The 22,422-nt window shown below is 33.7% G+C and overlaps 2 protein-coding genes across 3 annotated transcripts; both read left to right on the forward strand.

Moving 5' to 3' along the window:
• The first annotated feature begins 1,165 nt into the window (after positions 1-1,165).
• Positions 1,166-9,546, forward strand: LOC133307510 (uncharacterized). 2 transcript variants are annotated; one of them, XM_061508019.1, is made up of 11 exons: positions 1,166-1,521; positions 2,842-2,885; positions 2,990-3,122; positions 3,694-3,823; positions 4,744-5,174; positions 5,274-5,342; positions 5,809-6,142; positions 6,410-6,677; positions 7,693-7,785; positions 7,921-8,367; positions 8,875-9,546. In XM_061508019.1, the coding sequence occupies exons 1-11, from the start codon at positions 1,341-1,343 to the stop codon at positions 9,214-9,216; spliced, it is 2,472 nt and encodes an 823-aa protein (XP_061364003.1). In that variant the 5' UTR covers positions 1,166-1,340; the 3' UTR covers positions 9,217-9,546. The 2 variants fall into 2 exon arrangements, with proteins under 2 accessions (XP_061364003.1, XP_061364001.1); XM_061508017.1 differs by having other exon boundaries at positions 4,744-5,342.
• Positions 9,547-18,515: 8,969 nt separating this feature from the next.
• On the forward strand, positions 18,516-20,113 carry LOC133307523 (protein BIG GRAIN 1-like B). Its single transcript, XM_061508045.1, has one exon. The coding sequence runs from the start codon at positions 18,923-18,925 to the stop codon at positions 20,111-20,113; it is 1,191 nt and encodes a 396-aa protein (XP_061364029.1). The 5' UTR covers positions 18,516-18,922.
• The last annotated feature ends 2,309 nt before the right edge of the window (positions 20,114-22,422 follow it).

Genomic DNA, 22,422 nt, shown 5'->3' on the forward strand with positions numbered 1-22,422 from the left:
TAGTAATTAAGTAACAATGTAGAGGGAGAAAATTGAAGTAACGATTAGGAAAAATTGAACTAATGATTAGGAGTGAAAGTGGGCTGGACTGGGGTAAGCTTTGTTTCGAAAAGCTCAAATTTACCTACATTTTTTTAAATTTGGTCTGGCCTAAGCCTAACTCTAGTACGAGTCTAAATGTTAGCCTGACTTGACCCGTTTATAAAAAAACAAATGGTCTGACATAATCCGTTAGCCTGTTAATTTTTAACTCATAAATCAACTTTACAAATATTCAAGTTATGTTGCTAAACCAAAAATCATAATTTCAACGTCCAAATAGAATCATGAGTTACAACAAAACTCATACGATCAACATTTAAGTCAATTTCAAAAGTAAAATGCTCAAACTAAATAACATATATTTCATTAGATCTAACAAACAAATTCATACTATGTAAATTAAAATAACTACATGAATCTAACAAACACATCATGATGTTTATAGTAAGTATAACATCTCTCAAATATCTTTTAATATATTCATATACACAATCTAACATGTTGAGATGTGGTTCCTTCTACGTAAGAAATAAAGTCAGATTTCTATTAAAATATAATTGAATATAATTAAGTTATAAATAAATGCAATTGATTAAATTTAATCTTTTATTTTTTCTTCAAGTCATACTTATTCTATTTTATTTTATCTAAAATAAATAGTATAATATAGGCCGGCCTGTAAGCTTATAGACCTAATTTTGTGAAAGTGAGCCTATAACTTTTCTATTAAACAAGCTTTTTTAAGACCTAAGTCTGACCTATTTTACGAAATATACTAAGTCAAGTCTGACCTGACGTAAGCCGAGCCGTAGGCCGCACCAGCTCAATTTCACCCCTAATAACGATATTATAAAAAATGTTATTAACATATAGGCTTATATCATGCGCGAGACAAAACAATATTGTGCCATTAATAGCCACGTGTTGGGTTTCATATTATTGGTGAATTCTTCCTTAATGATTCGCATTATTTGGGTTAACCAAAGGGCATTATCGTAGTTTAGCCCAAAACACAAGGGCACAACAACACATGAACCAATCAAAATTTAAGAATTTTGCTTCAAACTAAAAAGTCATTGTCAAACGTTTTCAAAACCCTCACTCTGTTGCTGCTTCTGTTCTTTGCCCTCAAAGCCGCTTTCTGTTTTTTTCGTCTTTTTTTTTAATTTATTTTTCTCGATTGAGAAGAAGAAAACCAAGAAATCTTCCCTTGCCCTTCTCTTATTCTGCATCAAGTTTTAATTTTTAACCTTTGTGTTGGTGTTTTATTATCTGGGTTCTTCTCAGTTTTGGGTGCAATGGTCCCTGTTTCCAGAACTGAAGGTGGCGCTGGCACACAAATACTATCTGCTAGAGTGCGCAAAACCATACAATCCATCAAGGAAATCGTAGGGAATCATTCTGATGCTGATATCTATGTAGCCCTTAAGGAAACAAACATGGATCCTAACGAAACCACTCAGAAATTGCTCAACCAAGGTGGGGTGGGTGGGGCCACACTGTTTTTCATCAACCCTACCTTTCTTTTCTTTGGTTTTTGAATTGTATTAGTTTATTGCTTGATTTTGGATTAATGGGGTTCTTTTCTCCCCACCTCATTTTTTATCCATGCTTGTGGGTGGGGGGGTTAGATTTGTCCAAAAGATTTCTTTGCATTTTATGGAATGATTTTCCTGAGCTTGATTTTTTGTGGTAAACTTAGTTGAGCCTCTTGGTGCTGGTGGTTTTTTCTTCGTTCTGAAAATCCAATGTTTCTTTGATTGCCTATTTTTTTTTGGTTCTCCACGACTGCTTTTGTTCATATATTTGGTTTTGCTTTCTTTATTTAGGCTGGGAGATGAAATTGGGCGATGCACCATCAAGTTTGTTGCTGTCGTCATTTTTGAGCTGATCACTACTAAAAAATTTGTAACTTCATCCTCAAAGTGAAGTTTAGGGCAATGATTATAGCATGTGCCATACATAATTACCATTGCCATTTTATATTTTATTTGAGAAATTAGAGGGATATAATATAAAATTAGATAATTTGTCAATAGGATATGCCATCTGTTTCCCAGTCCCACTGCCCCCACTCCTCCATTGATGTAAGTTTAGTTTCCACCTAGGTTTTATCTCATGTCTTCACCCTTTTGCATTCTGAGGAGAGAGGAAGACCAAAATTAATAATTGATATTGGTTGAAATTATCAGAGGGCCAAATGCATTTAGGCAGGGTGATATTTTATTTGTTTGAAAACCTGTTTACACAGTGAATAATCCATATTTTCTGGTATATGGAGTGAAGCCTAATTATATACGTGTTTTCAGTATCTAGAGTGAAATATACACTGCAAAATATGATTTATCTCTCCACAATTTTATATTTTTCTTGGTATTAAAATGCCAAATGGGATTATTTGGTGGTGCCAATGGTTTGAGGGAGGAGTATTTAGCTTAATATTGCCATAAATCCTGGACATTATATAGTCTAATACTCTAATTTAAATATTTCAAATATAATATGTTTCATTAATGTGCTGAAATGGATATTTCTAGAAAGTGAGTGGCATTTATGTGCTCACTGAGTGCCCTTTGGCGTGCAATGCAATAATTAGGTTGTTTACATTAGGAGAAGTATCTGGGTCATTGTTTTGAACCATTTTTGTGATTTTGCAACTGATACTTGCATTTTATGTCAGATTGCTTCTCCTATTCTAATTGTGTTTTGACCATGTTCCAAATTAACAACTGATTTGAAAGATAATTAAACAGTGAAAAGTTATATTCTCCTAATGTACATTGTGGTTTTGTTATTCAGATCCATTCCATGAGGTGAGGAGAAGGAGAGACCGAAAGAAGGAGGTATCACCTCTCGTATGCTTTTCTTGATTGCTTATTAAATCCATGGTAACATGTAGTAGTGGTTTTTTTATCGGTAGTTTGCTAACAAGTATCTATTATTGCAGCCTCAGAATATTGGGAACAAGGGTTCTGACCCAAGGAGGCATTCTGAGAATGTTGGTCAAGGAATGAAATCTCATATCCCATCTGAACGTAATGTTCTTCGAAGAACAAACTATTCTCGGAACACTTTACCTGGTAATATTCTTATTTTGTGCTTATTTTGAGGGATTAAAGTGTGATGCCCTTATAAATATCTTTGTCAGAATGAGCATTCATTTTGGATGTATAGATTGTCAATTCAAATGTGAACTCTTTTTAATGAATTTATAACCCATAATTTTGTCTATTGTTTTTATTATTGTTGTTATGGAATATGACCTAATAGTGACTAACATAGCGTGGGTGAAGGCCCTAAATATAAATTCAAATTATGTTGCATTTCTGTTTCATTCAATAGGTAAGACATGCTTTTTTACTTCGAACGCTCTGGTTTTGTGCTATTTTTGTCATTTATCTTTCTGTTTCTTTTGGTTCAGAGGGAGAAGGACTGTCTTTTTTTATATATATGAAACCAATTGATAGGGGATATTTTAGTTATTTATCAATCACAAAACTAAAATTAACTGCATTGGAATAATTTCTGGTTTTGGTAGCAAAACTTCGTTTGCATATGTTTTCAAATAACTAGATGGATCACTTGTTTTTTCTTGTACGGTCATCATCATTACAATATAAGCTGATCTTTAACTTCTTGCTAACTGTTCAGGTATCAGCAGAGAGTTCCGTGTTGTCAGAGACAACAGAGTAAATCATATCTATAAAGAAGTAAAGCCTCCTTCATTGCAACACTCAACATCCTCCAATGAGCAATTACTTGTAAACACATCTGAAAAGGGGTATGTTCTGATTTTTATATTACCTGGATTTGGAAGGTTTGGTTGGCTGTCAGTAATTGTGCGTGCGTGCGTGCACATCCCCTACTTCATTTGGGGTTAGATTCTGTTGTTCAGAACTGCTTCTATGTTAGAGGTGAAAGTAAAGTATTCGGGCTTGAGTTGTGGAAACAATTCCAAGAGCAAAAGATTACTTAACTAATAGAAATTACATGAATTATGTAAACCTGGATAGGGATTTATGCAAACCGAAATTTTTGTCTGGTGCATGTTATGCTGCTGCAGATAGAAAGTTGAAGAGTTTATGTAGGCAAGAAGGCGTTAGATATGAGTCACATGATGAGAGTTAATAAACCCCTCTTGGTAATATAATTATAGAGTAAATTGAATATTGTTATAATTTTTCTATTTAAGGTAGTCAAAGACAAAAGCCAAGCTGGTAGGAGCGAGTGTGTAATCTGTACATGCAACAGAAATCAGAGTGCACATTCATTCTCTCTGTACAAGAAAAACAAAATGAAAACAGTTATTATGGCCTCAAAATAGTCTAAATAAGTAAGAACAGATTGTAATAGAAATTAAGTGCAATACATTTATTCAGCATTGTCTGTGGTGCCACACATGAAGACCAGAAAAAAACACTTTTGTCGGTTGTGCAAAACAATGAAATGAAAAAAAATAGAGTTTTAGATACTAATATTATAGAAACTTGGAACATGAATCTGTTCCAATTGTTTTCGATTATTACTGAAACCTGGAAGGTTTTGTCTGATAATAGATAGCACCAGGAATGAAAGTGAACCGGGCTTGGTGGTGCTACCGATAACTTTTAAGATATCTTTTATGATATAAATGCAGTATTTGTCATGTAGTTATTGGATAATTGAGTTTTGTATATAATTCATTTATTTTCTTTGTTACAGCTCATCAGCAGCTTCCACCAATCAAAGGTCATCTGGTGCTAGGAATTCATCTCATGCTCTAAATGGTCCTTCTGATTCACATGCTAGATACTCAAAAGATGTTGTCTCAAATGTCAGTGACAGAAAACTTACATCTGAGGAGAAGCAAGGCATGATTTTGAATTCTGCAGCACGGGTGCAACCAATTAAGCCTAACAACATTCATCAAAATTCGGCAACAGTGGCATCAACCAGTTCTGTTGTTGGGGTGTATTCCTCTTCAACAGATCCAGTTCATGTGCCCTCTCCTGATTCCCGATCATCAGGTGTTGTTGGAGCCATTAAGCGTGAAGTTGGAGTTGTTGGTGTTCGGCGACAGTCTGCAGACCACAAAGTGAAACAGTCATCTGTTCCTAGTAGTTCTTACGATAATTCTCTTGTGGGAAAAGATGGTACATCTGCAGACTCATTTCAATCAGTTGGTGCCATCTCGAAGACTGAACAATTTAGTCGAACTAATGTAACTGAACCTTCATTCCCTGGCATGACAGTTAGCAGGCCGTCCTTGAACAATCAATATAATAGTAGGCCACATCAACAACCCGCAGGACATCAGAGAGGTATATCTTTAAAATGGCACTACCAAATTATGGTTTTCATGATAATCTTCAAGACTAATGATCTTTAGTACTGCATAACTTCAGAGTGGAACTGTTATAACTTGCAATTAGGTATTTAGTTATTTATTTATTTTTGGGGCACATGAAGCATTTTAGTTCAGCTAGAACGGAGGTTTATATTAGTAATCTGAAATGATTGAATTTGAGAATTTGTTATGCTTCTGTTTAAGCTGAATTATTTTATTGTTTCAAAGCTCTTTGCTTATTGCAATGCCTATTGTTAGTATATAGTAACCCTTCAATTGCTTTTTTCTTTGCATTTTTTATTTGAACACAGTCTCATAATTGGTAAAAGTATCCATTTTTCTAATCCACTTCAATGAGAAGATTTAATTTTTGGGTAGATTTATTTTATATTGTTTTTCTTTTTGATCCATGCCTAGAAAATTGATGAGTTTTGTTGCAGTTTCCCAGCAGAATAAAGAGTGGAAACCTAAATTAAGTCAGAAGTCGAACAGCAATACTCCCGGAGTGATTGGAACTCCTAAAAAAGCTGCTTCACCTCCCGCTGAAAATTCTATAGATATAGAATCAGACGCTGCAGAGATTGAAGATAAAATTTCCCAATTAAATATATATGATACCCAAAATGTCATCATAGCACAGCATATTCGAGTTACGGAAACTGATCGCTGTCAGCTGACCTTTGGTACCATTGGGACAGAACTTGATTCTTCGATGCATCAATCGAAGTATCCATTAATAGAAGCTGCTGAATCAAGTGAAGAATCGACTGCAAGGTTGGCATTCCTGTTTGTGTGCTGTTTCTTTCTTTTATTATATGTTGAAGAGTTAATTTTGGGGGGATAGCTGCAGAATTTAGACTTAGTATTTATTATTAATTTTTTTGAAGTTTGTTATTATTTTGGTAGTGGTTTTTTCATAAGTTTAGAAAATAATTTTTCGGACATAAACTCTGTTATGCTCATATACAGATAGTAAGAACATGATTATTAGTACTTATTTTCTATAACCTAGTTGTAATGTTATTAAACATTTGATTTCAGCTTGACAGTATCTGCTCCAGAGTTGTCCACTGATGATGTTCCTGGGAGCAAACAGATAGACTTACGGGATGATAACATTAGAAGTACTGGGTCGAACTCTCCAGCATCTGGTGCTACTTCTGAGCAACAATTGCCTGATAACAAAGACTCCTCAAGCCCTCAGAATCTGGACAGTTATGCCAGTATTGGGTTGGTACGTGATAGAAGTCCGTCCTATGCACCTTCAGAGTCACAGCAGCAAGATTCCCATGATATGCCGGGCTTCTCGGTGAGTAACTTCTTTTAATTCTACCACCCAAGTCTGATTGTCATTGAAATTTCCCTTAAGGGGTCTACACAGTTATTAATGGGGCCCTCAGCAATGAGGGGTTTGATAACAGAACCACTGGTCATGTTTCAATGTTTTGCCTTTATGGTGTGATTGATATATGACATTGATCACTGATTGTGGCCAGAAAGGGTTAGGTCGGGTCCAATTTGGTTGAAGCATGGTAGTTCATTCTGTTGTCTGCAAATATGGTTTTGCAGTGTTTTTATATATATATATATTTGTTGATGATACTAGAGACCAATAACGTATTTATATTCAGTGATTTATAATATGGCAGAAAAAAGTGAAATTGAAATATTGGAATACTTGGAGTAGTGGAGAGTGAAAACATACAGCTTGAAGCAAAAGAAATCTGAGAACTACTTGAACTGATAATTAAAGAATTGATAGTAGAAAATGAAAAAAAAAAGAAAAAGATTGATTCAATCTAAAAATCAAAGAGACCTAAGAAAAAATTACTTTTATTTTGTCATATCCAAACAACATAAAATTACTTTTTAGAGTAAAAAGTGTTTTTTGTAGTTGTATATAAACATAAAATAGCTTCTGCCATTTTCATAAATGCTCTACAAAAGACTTTAGTGCTATCTTATAATCACCTTATTTCATAGTTTAGTCATACGAGCCCAGAAAGCCTGTTGCTTCACATAAATAACCACAGGTAATGTGGTTTAAGAGTCTTAGATGGTTGAACTAGAAACACTCAATATGTATCATGCTGATATTATAGGAGTAAGTGCTTATAATGAAAATTAATTCCAATAGTTTCAGGGATTGATAATACAGACTTATGTTGCTATATATATATATTTTATGGTTAAAGGTTGACAATCTTCTACTGACTGTCATTTATCCTGCCCACTTTTTATTGTTGACATTTCTTGCTGATATATAGTTGCATCTGTTTTGTGTGTTATTGTCTTTCCATTCTCACTTTTGAGTTTCCAAACAGGCATACGATCCTCCAACTGGTTATGACATTCCTTATTTCAGACCCACAATGGATGAAACTTTAAGAGGGCAGGGTTTGTTATCTTTTCAGGAGGTATAATGAATTTATACATTAGTAGTGTATTTAAAGTCATTTGCTTGATTGTATAATATATTTATGGGGGATTGATCCTCCAACTGGCATCCTCAGTTCTTACCTCCTTGTTGACACTTTTCTCGGTGAGTGCAGGGTTTGAGCTCCCATGCTGCCAATAGTATTCCTGCATCCTCAATTGCTATGGTGCAACAGCAACCTCCTGTGGCTCAGATGTATCCACAAGTTCATGTTTCACATTTTGCTAACCTTATGCCATATCATCGTCAGTTTCTGTCCCCGGTCTATGTTCCACCTATGGCCATGCCTGGATATTCAAGTAATGCTCCTTATCCTCACCCAACAAATGGCAACAGTTACTTGTTGATGCCTGGAGGTGGTTCCCATCTTAATGCCAACAGCCTTAAATATGGAGTTCAGCAGTTCAAGCCTGTCCCTGCTGGAAGCCCTACAGGGTTTGGAAATTTTGGTAATCCAACTGGCTATGCCATGATATCTCCTGGTGTGGTTGGGGGTGCAACGGCTTTAGAAGATTCATCTCGAGTCAAATACAAAGATAATCTCTATGTCCAAAATCCTCAGGTAATGTGCTTGTGTAGTGTTTTAAGTATAACAACAAATTGTTGTTTGAATGTCAGCCAAAAAGAAGCATTAACAAACATGTCATCAAATACCTTGTTATGATATTTTTTAGTTTCAATCAACCCATGACTGTGCACCTATTATTGTAGTAATTATTATTATTATTATTTTTGTAACAAAAAGGTTATAGACTAAAACGTAATTAACCATTTAAACCATGCAAGCACCCAACATTACAGCCTGATTGATAATCATGATAAATCATGTTTGATTCTCTTTGTGGTCGTGTCCTCAGTCAAAATAGGATGCACAAAATGTTCTAGGAAATAGAATATCGTTAGGGCTAGATGAATAAAGCTTCATCCTTATGTTGTCATAAATATATCTTAATCTCTCTAGATTATATCATCAATAGGATCATTTATTGCTTCCAAACCACCTTTTCCTTCCTGATTGGTGTTTATTACTAGATTATAATTTAGTTTGTCATTATCTTCCCGTTCGCAGGCTGAGACATCAGAAATCTGGTTACAGAATCCAAGGGATCATCCTGGCATGCAATCTACTCCATACTATAACTTGCAGGGGCAAACGCCTCATGCGGCGTACATGCCTTCGCACACCGGTCATGCTTCCTTCAATGCAGCTGCAGCTCAGTCTTCACACATGCAATTCCCTGGTATGTATCATACTCCTCCACAGCCAGCTGCTATTGCTAGTCCTCATCATCTAGGACCAGCAATTGGCAATAACGTTGGAGTTGGGGTGGCTGCAGCTGCTCCTGGAGGACAGGTTGGTGGATATCAGCAGCCCCAATTGAGCCACCTGAATTGGACAACAAATTTCTGAACGGGATAAAAAAAAAAAAGTGGAATCTAACCCTTTGTGTATAAGGGACTGAAGTAGATATAGAAAAATCGCAGTTTTCATTGTGAAATGAATGACTTAACTTATGTTCTTTTAACAAAATGCATTGAGAGGCATTAAATTTTCAATCTCCTTTGTTTGCAGAGTAGGTTTGGGGATTATTCTGAGTTTTGACTTCAGAAAGTTAAATTTCAGTGATTCCTAAAACCCCTTCTTTCAGATAATGCTGAAAGGCTTTCCCTAACAGGATGTGCTGTGTTTTTAATGATATATCTGGCGATAATAACCCTTAAGTCACTTGTAATAAAGTCTTCCTGCCAATTTCAATTGAAAATTGACACCATACTGTCACTTAGACAACACCATAGTCATCTACTGCAAGCTATGTGTATGTGCATGTAACGCAGTACCTAACTTTGTTCAGTTAATTACCTCGTCCTTACTTAATGTTGTCTATATTTGAGTTAAAAAAATGACATTATTTGGCTGTAATTTTATAATTTTTAATTTCTAAAGGGAGAAATGTAAGATTGAAAACTCTAGATATCTGCACAGACGTGCTCTACTTTAAAAATTATAAAAATCAAGAGATTAGTGTAAGAGTATTTTTACAAGTTTTAATGGAGGCTTGTGTAAATTTCATGTTTAAATAAGATAGAGGTTTGCTAAAATAATTAACAAAATAAAGAGAAAAGAGTTTAGAGATTCATTAGTTATGGTTTACATTTGAGGGTTGCTTCAGTTGCAAGGTTGAAAGGTGAGTTGGTTGAAAATGGTTTTTAATTCCTCTATCTTTAGCTGCCACAGGTTATTGGTAATTGTAAAAGGAAAAATATAGTGACGAAATAATAGACTTCCATGTATCAAAGAAATGTTCAGTGTAAACAAAATAACATTTTTAACTACCAAGAAAAGAAAAGAAATAAATAACATTACATTTCTCAATCACCTTCCCTCCTTTTAAAAAAGGTGGAAAAAAAATATAAAGAACGAAAAACAAGAGTCTTTTTTTTTTTTTTGGTCAAAATTTTCTTTGGTTAGATGAAACAAAAGGAACTGAAGAGGGGGTACTTTGATTCTCTTTAACAAAGAGAATGGAGAGAGGACAGAATCCGCACTTTAAAATTTATGTGTAGTTGTTCCTCGGGATTGGTGTTGCTTTTCTTTTTGTATTATCAACCCCCTTTTGTTGAAATCTCAGGATCACTTCACCCTTTGTTTATAGGGACAACCCTTCTTTATAGAGAGTTTTAGACCTCGTTGTATCTCATCCCAAGGGTAGTAGCAGTAGGACCGGTGCACGTTCTGATACTGACTCCTTAAACAAATAGTTGTGTGCTATTTTCCAAATTATTCTTTCAGGGTGCTAGCTAGGCTTTTGCTCTGGTATTCCTCTAAGAAACATATTCAAATTCATTACCATGGTCCATGACATTAAAGGGCTTTAGCCTCAGCACACATAAATTTGCTTTTGAGATTTCACGGTTTTACACTTTTCTTATATGGAATTTATTTTTCTCATTTTACTTGTGAGAAGTTGGATTTCCTGCACTAACAAATTCAGCTATGGGTTCCATTGTTTAAAAAAACAAAAAAGAGAATGCACATTCATCTATGTATGTATAGCAGAAGACAATTATCTACGGTAAAACCCTTCTTATATATGCTACCTTGTAATATGTTACAAATTACAATGACTATTTGCGCAAACATTTTTTTTTTTTTTTTTTTAACTTTTTGCTTTTTGAGTTTTTAGATGGTATATATAATAATAGGGTTTTCGTTTTATCCTTTAACATAACACAACAAACTTTCCTACTCTCACAACATTTTGTGGGGCCCACACTTTTTAAAACAAAAAAATAAATAAAAAATTAAGGCACGCAAAACGAATCTCTATAACATTACACAATCACTTTTCCTACAACATAACTTTTATAAAACCCATAATAATAACTGTGCTACTCCATATATTTAAGTTTTTCTTTTTTTGTAACTTTACAATCTCCTCACATTGTTCTAACTAGATCTCCATAATGTTGGTAACTTCTATAAAACTACTAGTACATATTTTAAAATTTATTTAATCATATTATTTAGTCTGTATAACTATAACCGTTTACTAAGTACCAACTAGAAATTATATATATATATATATATATATATATATATAATAACACTCACGTAATAGTGAATGGTTCACATTTTAAAAAGAAATTAAAAAAGAAGTTAGTGGGATTCATTCACTTTTACGTGAATGTGGCAGAAAAAAAAATTATAGAATAAAAACAAAAATGTTAAACCCATAAAATAAATAGTTGTAGTGATACGTAATTAAGTAATTTTATCCATGAGATTAATCTCGTAAACGGCTTAAAAAGTTGAAACTTATGAGAATACTCAGAGACCGACTCGTCTCAAAAGAGGTAATTAGAGTCAATATAAATAAAAATTATCCATGAGATGAAAAGATGATTTCAGTGAATATAACTGATTGCATATATGATTTCATGCACACAAGTCGCATTAAGTAGCATAAGATAGTTTATGGCTAAATTAATGACGAAATAATTTAGTTGTTCCACTGGAAATCGCATTTTGAAGCATAAAATCATCAGCTTTATCAAGTCAAAATTGACAACATCTCTCACCTTCCAAAGATTCTGAGCACCCTCATATTAAGGTTCCCCCGTTGTGTAATCATGTAATCTCTTTTTTGTTCATTTATTTTTCTTACTATAATAATCATCGACTAATGACTGTTTTGTCATAAGTTTCAAGTACATCTTATTTTGTTTGAGTTAGATATATTTATCATGAGCTTTAATGTAATATAAGAGCCTAAACACAAGGAAAGTATGGATGTGAAGGTTTCATGCTCAAACTCTTGTATATATACCAAAATTTGATGAAGATAGGCAAAATTATCTTTACATTTACTTGGCATTTGTAAACCTCTTTAGTGGTGATCTGGATAATTACATAGGCCCACGAAGTTCGAGGCCCAGAAAGGGCCCAATAAGCGCAATTGCCTCATAACGCGAGATGTAGGCATTGCGCAGATTATGCTAAGCCGCCTTATATAACTTAAAGGCTAAGGAAAGATTCTGTTACAGGCTGAAACCCACCGCCCATAAAGACCAACGCACGTAAGACATTTTCAGCTTGTCACCACTCTACGAAGACATAAATATATAGACTTATAGCCAGAAAGGCACTAGTTGAGACAAACAAGTCTGCAGCCCATAACAACCAACAAGAAGGCATGCCGCCTACTAAAGGCAGCGTAAAGCTTGCTATAAATATGAAGGGTACAAACCCAGGTATGATCATCTGATTCCCACTAAATATAACATAAACCTAGCACTGATAATAACTTGAGCATCATAGTGTCTTTGTAGGTACCCCATTCATTCCCAGTGCGCCAACAGTATTCTTCAACCTTCACATACACAGTGAACGTCTCTAGCCCACGAAGTACCGCTTACAACCCAAAGTCTTCATCTTTCAACCGTGTATGATTTAGCCTAATCCATATTGGATTGGTCTGATCAAGTGGGTTGATAGATATCAAGAAACAAACGATGTATGAAGCATGAAGTTTCCAATGATTTTGAATCATTTTATATGAAAATCGTGCATAAATAGTTAAACGGATAGGCATCAAGCCGCATTCCATGCTTGATTTATCATAAGTGGTTGCATTGCGGAAACGATCAAAACGGGCCAAAGAAATATATGATTTTGATTGAAGCTAGGGTTGTGGGGGTGACCCACGATTTGAAATGAAGTTATAGAAGAAATGATGGTGGCATGGCCTGCCTTTGCTAAATGGCTACCAACCAACTTTGCAAAGTGTTTGTAGTGTGGAGAGGTGTCACATGAGCCTCTTTCTTTTTCAAAAAGGTAAAAGAATGATACGAATTTCACATCTCCATCTTGTGGAAACCACCATATTTCATAGTGTGTGTGGTCTAGACAACTTGGTCTCATATCGTAGCATAGCAAATCATGCAACCCCGTACGTGTGTGTTTCTTTTATTTTGAGCAATTTTGTTAAGCGAATCAAACAAATACCTTACTATTAGCCTATTGAGACAAATTAGGCATAGGAAAAAAGGACTTTATATTTGACTCTTGGAGCATCAATTATGCTTCAGATGAATACTAGACAATTATTCAACAAGAACACAAATTAACCGTACTCATATCAAACAAATAATCATTTCAAGGTAGCACTAAAAGAATAGTGAAGAATATTTTTATTATAAATATATGAGAAGTAATAGAATGACTTATAAGAATTATTAGTACTTTTATTTTAGTTTGTAATCCAGATTATTCAACTGTTTTATTTTATTCTCCCCAAGTACATATATTTCAGTTTTATGAGGAATTGAATTAGCAGGATCTTGAATCTCCTCTTACAAAAATTGTTAAAAAAATTACATAGAATTATATTTTTGGGTAAATTATATTATAATAATTAAATCTTTACTACCAACCTTGTGAACTTTGGTGTTAATCTTTTTGATTTGTATCTGAAGGACACCTCCGCTCTTGTCTTTGTGTTTCAAAGACAAAGTGTGTTTAACGTGGGTCTATTGGTTTCTTAACAACAACGATGTTTCAGACAATAGTCACTTCGATATTATGCTGAAAAAAAGAAGAAGAAAAGTTTCGGAAAGGCAAAAACAAATGCATTATGGGAAACAACTGCTTTCGTGTTGATAAACATTGTTATAGTATCATAATGATATAGTATAATGAATTCAAAAAAAATAATGATATAGTATAACATGTAAAAAAAATGATATATGGATTATGAAATTAAAAAGAAATGACTCATATATGTGAATTTTATATGTAATATTTTTCTGATAGAATGCTGCACAAATTTTAAAATTAATTTAATGAATAATTTTTTTTTTATATACATCATCCTCTAGCATAATTATAACTTTATAACGGTTTAATACCATAGCATACCGTAGTGGTGGTGTGTCTAATCGAATGAGATGACATTGGTGGAAACTGAAGCGTACATCCACAAGGAATAAACTTTAGTACGTTCTTATGAAGGATGATGGCAATGAAAACATGGGGCACTATGCAAGTAACTTTTTCTTAATTGAGGGCTATTAGGCTATGTCAATGTGGCATATGACTGGGTTTTGGGTCCCCATATTGGTTAATGGTAATCTAAATGGAATCTTAACCCTCACAATTACTTTCTTTTGCTAACCTCATGATCTGAAAGCAATCCTCAACCTTTTTCATAAGATTACTTTAGATTCTCTATAGCATCTAACAAAATTGAATACATATTTAGTGAGAATATTGATTTTTTATTATGAAAGTAAGATGGGCAAGGCTAAATTATATATGACATCATACGTGTTATTATTATTATTATTATTATAAAAAAACATATTATACATTAATTTTGAAATACTTGTAAAAATGAATCTGATAGGTTATGTAACTTTTTAATCTTATGGTCAGTCTTGTTAAAAATAAAAAGTTATTTATTAATGTAAAACTACTTTTTATTTACGTCTGTATTAGTATATACTCATTATTAGTTAGTAAAGGTAAATAATCAATTAAACTCAAAAGCTTAAGTCCTTTTTAATTATTTATATTATTTTCTAACAGTAACTCATATTCCTATTTAACTGAATTTTTCATTTGTAGGATCGTAGACAACGGTAAAGAATCAATTAAACTCAAAAGCTTAAGTCCTTTTTAATTATTTATATTATTCTTTAATAGTAATTCATATTCCTATTTAACTGAATTTTTCATTTGTAGGATTGTACACAATATACAAAGAAAAAAAGAGGCTCTCTTTTCTGTTTTTTTTTTTAAATTAATTTTATTGTATTGCTTAAAGTTTCGGACATTGTAATTACTTCCATAATAAATTTGACAGTGCTCGAACCGTATTAGTCCCATAAACAATAAAACGGTAGATATATTAAAAAAAATAAATACATAGAGCATGTTTTAAGCTAAATTTTGTTTAGGACAAAAAGAAATTGGAGATAATAATGAGGCATCTCACTCTCAAGATGATCATATATGAAGAAGAGAAAAGATGCCATTATTGTTTTTTCTCTCCTTAAATTTTACCCGTTGAAAAAGTTAACGCTAATTAATTTGGCTAGAAGTTGTGCCATGTACCATAGTTTCACTTAAGCAAGATATCATTGTACTCTTCCTTATGAGAATCTAACTTACACTTGATTTAAACATCCTTCATTCTTAAGATGGTACATTTTGGAGTGATTACTCATCAATTTTACAATCAATTTCTCATAACTGGTTTATATATATCTGTGTATATATATACGAGTGACATGATAATAGAATCTCCAATTTGTTTTGTATGGAAAAATTGGAGTAATTTGAAAATCATTTTTCTAACTAGCCAAGTACTTCGTACGTACTAAATTATTAATTTCTTAGACATGAAACGTGAGAGTTGAGACTCGTGTATCATCATAACATCCCATGATTGTTATATGGCTTGTGTAGTAGTTGCTGCTTTTGTATAATTATAGAAGACACCTAGCTAGCTAGTGGACGTGTTATTATATTAGCAGCCTAGCTGGTATGTTTCATTATGAAATATTTTCTTGAGCCTTAAGGGAAGGCAGAAGGAAAGAGAAGGGCCAAAAAAGAAGAATATATACAAGAACATTTTACACACACGTTGTTTTTATTTATTTTGGTGCCTTTTTCTAGCTTATCAACTTAACTAATCTCACTTTTATTCACTTTCTATATTCTCATTCTCTTCCTATGATCCTTTATTAGTGCTAATAAAATCTCTTAATGGCTTTCTTCGTTTCAAATTTGTTTCCATCTCTTTCTCTTCATAAAGTTTAGGAGCCACGGGAGCAATCATTGTGCAAATAAGCACACCATGCTCCCACTAACTCTCTCTCTCTCTCTCTCTTACCCTGCATCCCTAGCCCTCACAAACATAGACACGTAGGTGTGGACATGTTCAAATTTGACTATTGGTGGGTGTGGGAGGAGCATTTTTGTTTCTATTTCTTTTGTCTAGTCAATCGAGTGAGCTTCTATAAATAACAAGAGCAACGGTATATGCCCATTGATCTTGCTTTTATAATTCAGGCAAGGCACTTATGCTGTTGATTACAGGCTTGGAACTAGCTCCCTCTAAATACTAATGCATTATTTCTAGTGACCCCATTTCTGTTGAAGAATTTTTCTCCCTCCTAAAAGAATAAAACAAAAAACATGATAAATTTTTTATTTAGTTGTAGTGTAAAAGCCTTTGTGTTATTTATTCTTCAAAAGATAGTTATTTTAAGGATGTGAAGAGTTATGGAATACATGGCTAAATTGAAGACAAAAATATTACTCCTATGAAATTCAAAGATGTTGGAAATTGATAATCAATCGCACAAAGTGAAAATAAAAAGCAAAGGGTTAAGCTACTAGGATTGGTCTAATAGTGAGGGGTTTGAGTAAGTTGTATTAGGTTATGTGTTCAATTCCTACTTATATCCAAAAAAAAAAAAAATTAAACAAGAAAAAAAGGAGATTTAAGAAGGGCATGAGTCGACAAAAGTATTATCCGGATGATTCTTTTGATAATGAATCAAAAATCAAATAGTTCTATTTCTCAATCTTTTCGACCTCAGTTTCGTAGAAACAAATCATAAAGACTGAAAAAAATTGGTCATTCACAACCACTGATGATGAAGGATTCTTCAAAAAGTTAAGGATTAGTAATCCTTTTGAAAATTCAAAATTGAATGGATTCGATCTTATACGTACATGAAAAAGGTAATCAAAAAAGAAAGAAACTTATCTTCTTTCTTTTGACACTTAAGAGTCGTGCGAGATGAAAGTTTTATGCTCGATTTTGAATGAGAGAAAGAAGTGAGAAATTCTTTTTTCAACTCTGACTCTCCTACCTCAGTCATTGTTTTTCTTTCAGTTACTTCAAAAGTAGCCACTTCATCTTCAACCACTTGAATTTTCAATATATATATATATATATATATGAGACATAAGAATTTTAGATTAAGATAAGAATAAGAAATTTTACATTTATCATTGATTTACATAAATCTAATACCTATAGTTTTTTTTGTTTTGGTTTTTTTGATAATGTCATCGTTCTTTTGGACGAGACTAATCCCCTTTTGTCACAAAGAGCACAAAGGTTTTTGAAAAATAGTACTTAATGAATGACATAATTTAATAAATTATAGTAGTTGGATACTCTTAAAAATTAAGTGTAAAATTTCTTATTCTTACATCAATATAAAAAAAACTTTCACTATATATATTTGGAAAATATACTTCTGCTATCACCTGCAGAACAAATTTTTTGCAGCAATACAAAAAAGGAGACCCGCGTGAGTCGGAAAACATACATCTACTAAATGAGAATTATGAGCAAACTAAAATAATTGTATTTCACACCAAGAAATCCCCCACTCCATACCCAACATTCTCTTTGAAAAGATATACCTGTACCTCTGCAGTTCATTAAAATAGGCAAAAGGAGAACAGCTTTAATTTGAAGGCGGTCACGGGCATTAGAATTCAGACAAATAAATGAATTCCTAAAGCCCAAAGTTTAGCTCTGGAGCCGCATTAGTTGACTGTGCAAACAGTACTCTCATGACCATGCTTCATTATACAGTATAATACCTTGTGTTTGAAGTGCTCCTCCACATGTTCATAGTTCTCATTTCCCATTTCTAATCAAGACCCAAAACACTAACCCTTTTTAATCATAAAAAGGCACTAAGTAAAGAAAGAGGCAAGGGATTATGGTAATAATCAAGATTTTACAGTGAAGTTAAACTCGACCAAAACTACATTATTCATAAACTAAATAAAGAAAACTATTATCCACATCCAAATTAAGATAGGTGTCAAAAAAATTATCAAGCATAAGTGGAATCTTCTTTGCATAGAGAGGTTGTGCTGTTAGGATCAACATCTGCTTTGCATGGTCCTACAAAACAATACATTTCCTTTCTTTTCTTAATATAAAAGAAAAAGTAAGGATCTAATGTCAATTCATGTGATGAAGGAAAAAATTTAGAAGAGAAAAGAATAAGATGAATTGAATAACCATGATATTAATTTTAAACAAGTAAAACTCCACATCATTATTGACAGCCTGGCTAGCTCAACTCCCCCCCAACCCTTATAAGAGCATCCAAAAGAAACCACTCTCCAAATCTCTCTCTCTCTCTCTCAATCATTCTTTGATTTCTCTTCTCTTATGAAGCGTGGAATTTGGCTTTCATTACTGTCTCTCTCCAAACACCATCAAGCACTCATCAATTCCCATGTCTGGTTTCTTTCTTCCTCTTTCCTCTTATGTCCTCCTCCCACAGTGATTTCCAAACACACCACTCCTTCATAGTCCTTGTTTTGGAAATATAGCCATGGCCTTGTCCTTTCTTACTATCATTTCTTTCTCTTCATAACTTCTCTCTCTCTCTCTCTCTCTCTCTCTCTCAAAAACTCTACTAGAGCTTTTCATAAATAGTACTATTTGAAGCAGACAACAAAGGCCAAGTAATTGATACCCTCCAAAATCCCCTGTTTCCCCTCATCTCTGTTTTTTTCCTCTGTTCTTTTTCATCCTTCATAGCTTCTCTATATAAAAGAAAAGAGAATACCAATGGAAAAGTGGGATAAACCCTTAAGAGATCACAGGAAACAGCATAACAGAGAAAACCCATCTTTCTCTTCCACTCTTCTTGACGTAATCTACCGTTCCATTGACGAAGGACAAACGGAGGAGAAAGAAGAAAAACTCATATTCTACAGAGAAACCATGAGGAAGCAGAAACAGAACAACTGTTTCAGAGAGGAAGGTGAAGCTGAAAAACTCAACTTTCGCAGAGCCAGAAAGGTAGAGAATCGGAGCGAGAAAGTAGTAAGAGGAAGGAATTCCTTGACAGAAATTGAAAGAAGAACACGAAGCAATTCAAATACACTCTCCATGCATTCAACCTCAACATCATCAGAGTCAAGTTCTGTTGGTGGGTTTTCTTCATCAGAGTCAGAGTCCTTCTATGGAGTGCAGAGGCCAAAGCCAATTCGAACAAGTGTTTCTGAGAAAAAAACCAACTTTGATGCACTCCATGGCCATAGGAACCATTCTACTCAGACCCAAAAGCCAAAGCATGAGAATGGCTTTGGGAAAACAAAGTCCAAAGCTCTGAGAATCTTATATGGTGAATTGAAGAAAGCAAAGCAACCCATTTCACCAGGTGCTAGACTTGCTAGCTTTCTCAATTCTCTTTTCAATTCAGGTGGAAATGCTAAAAAGGCAAAGGTTTCAACTTCTGTTGTGGATTCTAAATCAGCACAACCTTCTTCAACTTGCTCATCAGTTTCTTCCTTTACAAGGTCTTGTTTGAGCAAAACCCCTTCTTCAAGATCAGGTGCCAAAAGGTCTGTGAGGTTTTGCACTGAGAGTGTGATAGTGGATGAAGATTGCAGGCCATGTGGGCACAAAAATCTGCATGAAGGTGAAGAGGGTTTGGTGGCTAACTCTGCCATGAAGAAAAACTATGGCAAGAACAGCAATGAGGAGCTTAGGTTCCATGTGATGCAGGAGAGTCGCAGGGTGGAGGAGTTAGCTAGAGACTTGTTAAAGAATTATCAGAAAAAGAATGAAGTTGACTTTGATCTGCATTATGAAGATGAAGATGATGATGATGCAGTTAGTTGTTCAAGTTCTGATCTTTTTGAATTGGATAATCTTTCAGCTATTGGAATTGAGAGGTATAGGGAAGAATTGCCTGTGTATGAAACTACCCATTTCAATACCAATAGAGCCATTGCCAATGGCTTCATTCTGTAATTTTTAGGAAAAGGGTGGGGGTTACTTTTTATTTAGAATTTAATGGTGTGGGGGGTTTACATCAGATAATAAGATTTCTCTTTTTTTTTGTTGTTGTTTAATTACTTTGTTAATCTAATTCCCTTTTCTTTCACTATTATAATTCTCCTTTTATTATATATATTTTTTGTACCATTCTTCATGTTTTTTGAATATAATTTTATGGTTGAAGTGTGATACCTCATGCAAAATCATTGAGCAAGAGAGGGAAGGTGTAGTATTTGATGAGGATGTTTACACTGAGATATGGGGAAAAGGGGAAAAAGCAATTAAAGAGGGTGAAGAAAATGAAGCTGAAGTTGAAAGCAAAGGCAGAATTTCTACACTTATTCATGGCAAGAGAAAAGAGGACTTTTGATTTCTCTCTCTTATTTGTGGGGGCCTCTTTTTGCTTGAAATTGACACTATCTTCATGCATCACATTTGCGTGGGAGCAATAGTCAAAAAGTGGCTATGTTAATCTAACGAGATCCCCCTTTTTTTTTTCTTTTAAATTTTCTAAATTTATTTTACTTAATTTCTCAAATGAAATTTTAGTAAAATTACTCAGTGGAGACTTTCAATGGAGGCATTGTTAATTTTTTGAGGCAGCAAAAAAGAGGTCAAATGATGGGTTTAATGGAAAGAAAGGTTAGAGATATAAGGCATGGTCTCCAAAGATGTGGACAAAAGATCTCTTCTCGGATTCTCTAAAACCTTGATGTCAAATTGGTTGGCTTCTAAACCAAGAGCTTGTCCTTGAATTATTTGAAAGGCTAATACCAGTTGCTGAATATTGCTCATGATCTTACCTTCAACCCCAAATCATTCCAATATCTTAATCCCTTTCTCTATGTTTTTCTTTTGTCTCGTACATGTTTCTCTCTTTTAACTTTTTCTCATTGCTTGTCTCATCCTCTTCAATGAAATAGATTTCAAGCCAAATTTAATCTTTTCTCCTTTAAATGTTTCATGTTCATCATAGATATTCTTCAGTTTCTATGACAAAAAGAGTACATAATGCATACCATTGGGGGGGTTGAAACAACTTTATGGGGATTCTCACATTATCTTGAATCTAATAAGGGAAACTCGAAAAAAACAAACAATAACGTTCAGATTCAGAGTCCAAAATTGCCATTTACTTTTCTTTTTATTAATTTTTCTCTATCCTTATTATGTTTCTAATAAAAATTTATTATATCTTTTCCTTTATTCTTCAAATTAATTAGCACAAAAAAGCACCATCCATTTGATCAAATGGTAATAAAAAATTAACAACACAAACTTTGGAGGACCACTAAATCATAACAGTGTGATATGCTGATTAAGTTGAATACTCTTAACTAACACATTTTTAAGGCAAAAATCTTAACTTTCAAAGGTAGCTAGCTTGGACTGTTTCAAAAGAAAAGGCTAAGCTATGCTAAAAAGTGTCATAGGGGAAGATGGCTTTGTAGCGCGTGGCGTTGCCGTGGACCTGTGATGCCCTAACCGCAAATGATAAAACATTAAACAATTTATTAGTGAAGGGAATTTGGCATGCAACTGTGTAATTATTGGCTTAGAAAATCACTTTGTAATCTAATAAAAATGATTTGCTTCGAATTTAAACACCATACTTCATATGGTTGGTGAAGTGGGGAGTACAACAATGATAATATATATACTCGATAGTGGGTGTGAACCACCTACTCATCCTATTGTTGACGATTCCTTAGATTCCAATTAATTTTAATAATGACAGCACTCTTCTTCCCCTTAAATTTAACTATATATATATGAACTACTTTTTTTAAATGGAATTAAAATTAACTATCCATTTGATTTCTTAATTAGTTTTATCATGCATGAGAAGTTAATATCAGTTTGAAGGGGGAAAAAAAATCCTACATGTGATGTTGTTGACACTTGAAACCTGAAAGTGTAGATGTACATGTAATTAAGTTGACTTTTCTTCCCCTTTATCTTCTTTTCTTTTATAGATTATAGATTATGATCTACTATTGTTATTTGGGTAAAATTTATTTTAATTAATTACTTGTAAATTTATGAAAGTATGAGATTATTAGTGTTACGGATTGGTTTATGCCCTACACAAATCCTTTGCCCACACCTCACTATAAAACAAAGATGATACAAAATCGGTTGTTCATCGCTCATATCTCAACCACTTTCAGTATATTGCTGCATATAACCACAGAAAAAATATAGGTGGAGTTTTTGGAGTAACGAAATTAGGTAATTTGGGCAAGGTAAATAACAGAGAAAACAATCAACATGGTTATGGT

Source organism: Gastrolobium bilobum, unplaced genomic scaffold (assembly GCF_033153095.1).
Source record: "Gastrolobium bilobum isolate Gb01-03AN ecotype WA unplaced genomic scaffold, APGP_CSIRO_Gbil_v1 utg367, whole genome shotgun sequence".
In the NCBI taxonomy this organism is placed as follows: domain Eukaryota; kingdom Viridiplantae; phylum Streptophyta; class Magnoliopsida; order Fabales; family Fabaceae; genus Gastrolobium; species Gastrolobium bilobum.

What these genes read in the sequence shown, in the direction of transcription:
- LOC133307523 (XM_061508045.1), top strand. Translation starts at nt 18,923, where the DNA reads ATGGAAAAGTGGGATAAACCCTTAAGAGATCACAGGAAACAGCATAAC.
- LOC133307510 (XM_061508017.1), top strand. Translation starts at nt 1,341, where the DNA reads ATGGTCCCTGTTTCCAGAACTGAAGGTGGCGCTGGCACACAAATACTA. An exon ending in GGAGAGACCGAAAGAAGGAG is followed by an intron (nt 2,886 to 2,989) that starts GTATCACCTCTC and finishes CTATTATTGCAG; the next exon opens with CCTCAGAATATTGGGAACAA. An exon ending in GTAAACACATCTGAAAAGGG is followed by an intron (nt 3,824 to 4,743) that starts GTATGTTCTGAT and finishes TCTTTGTTACAG; the next exon opens with CTCATCAGCAGCTTCCACCA.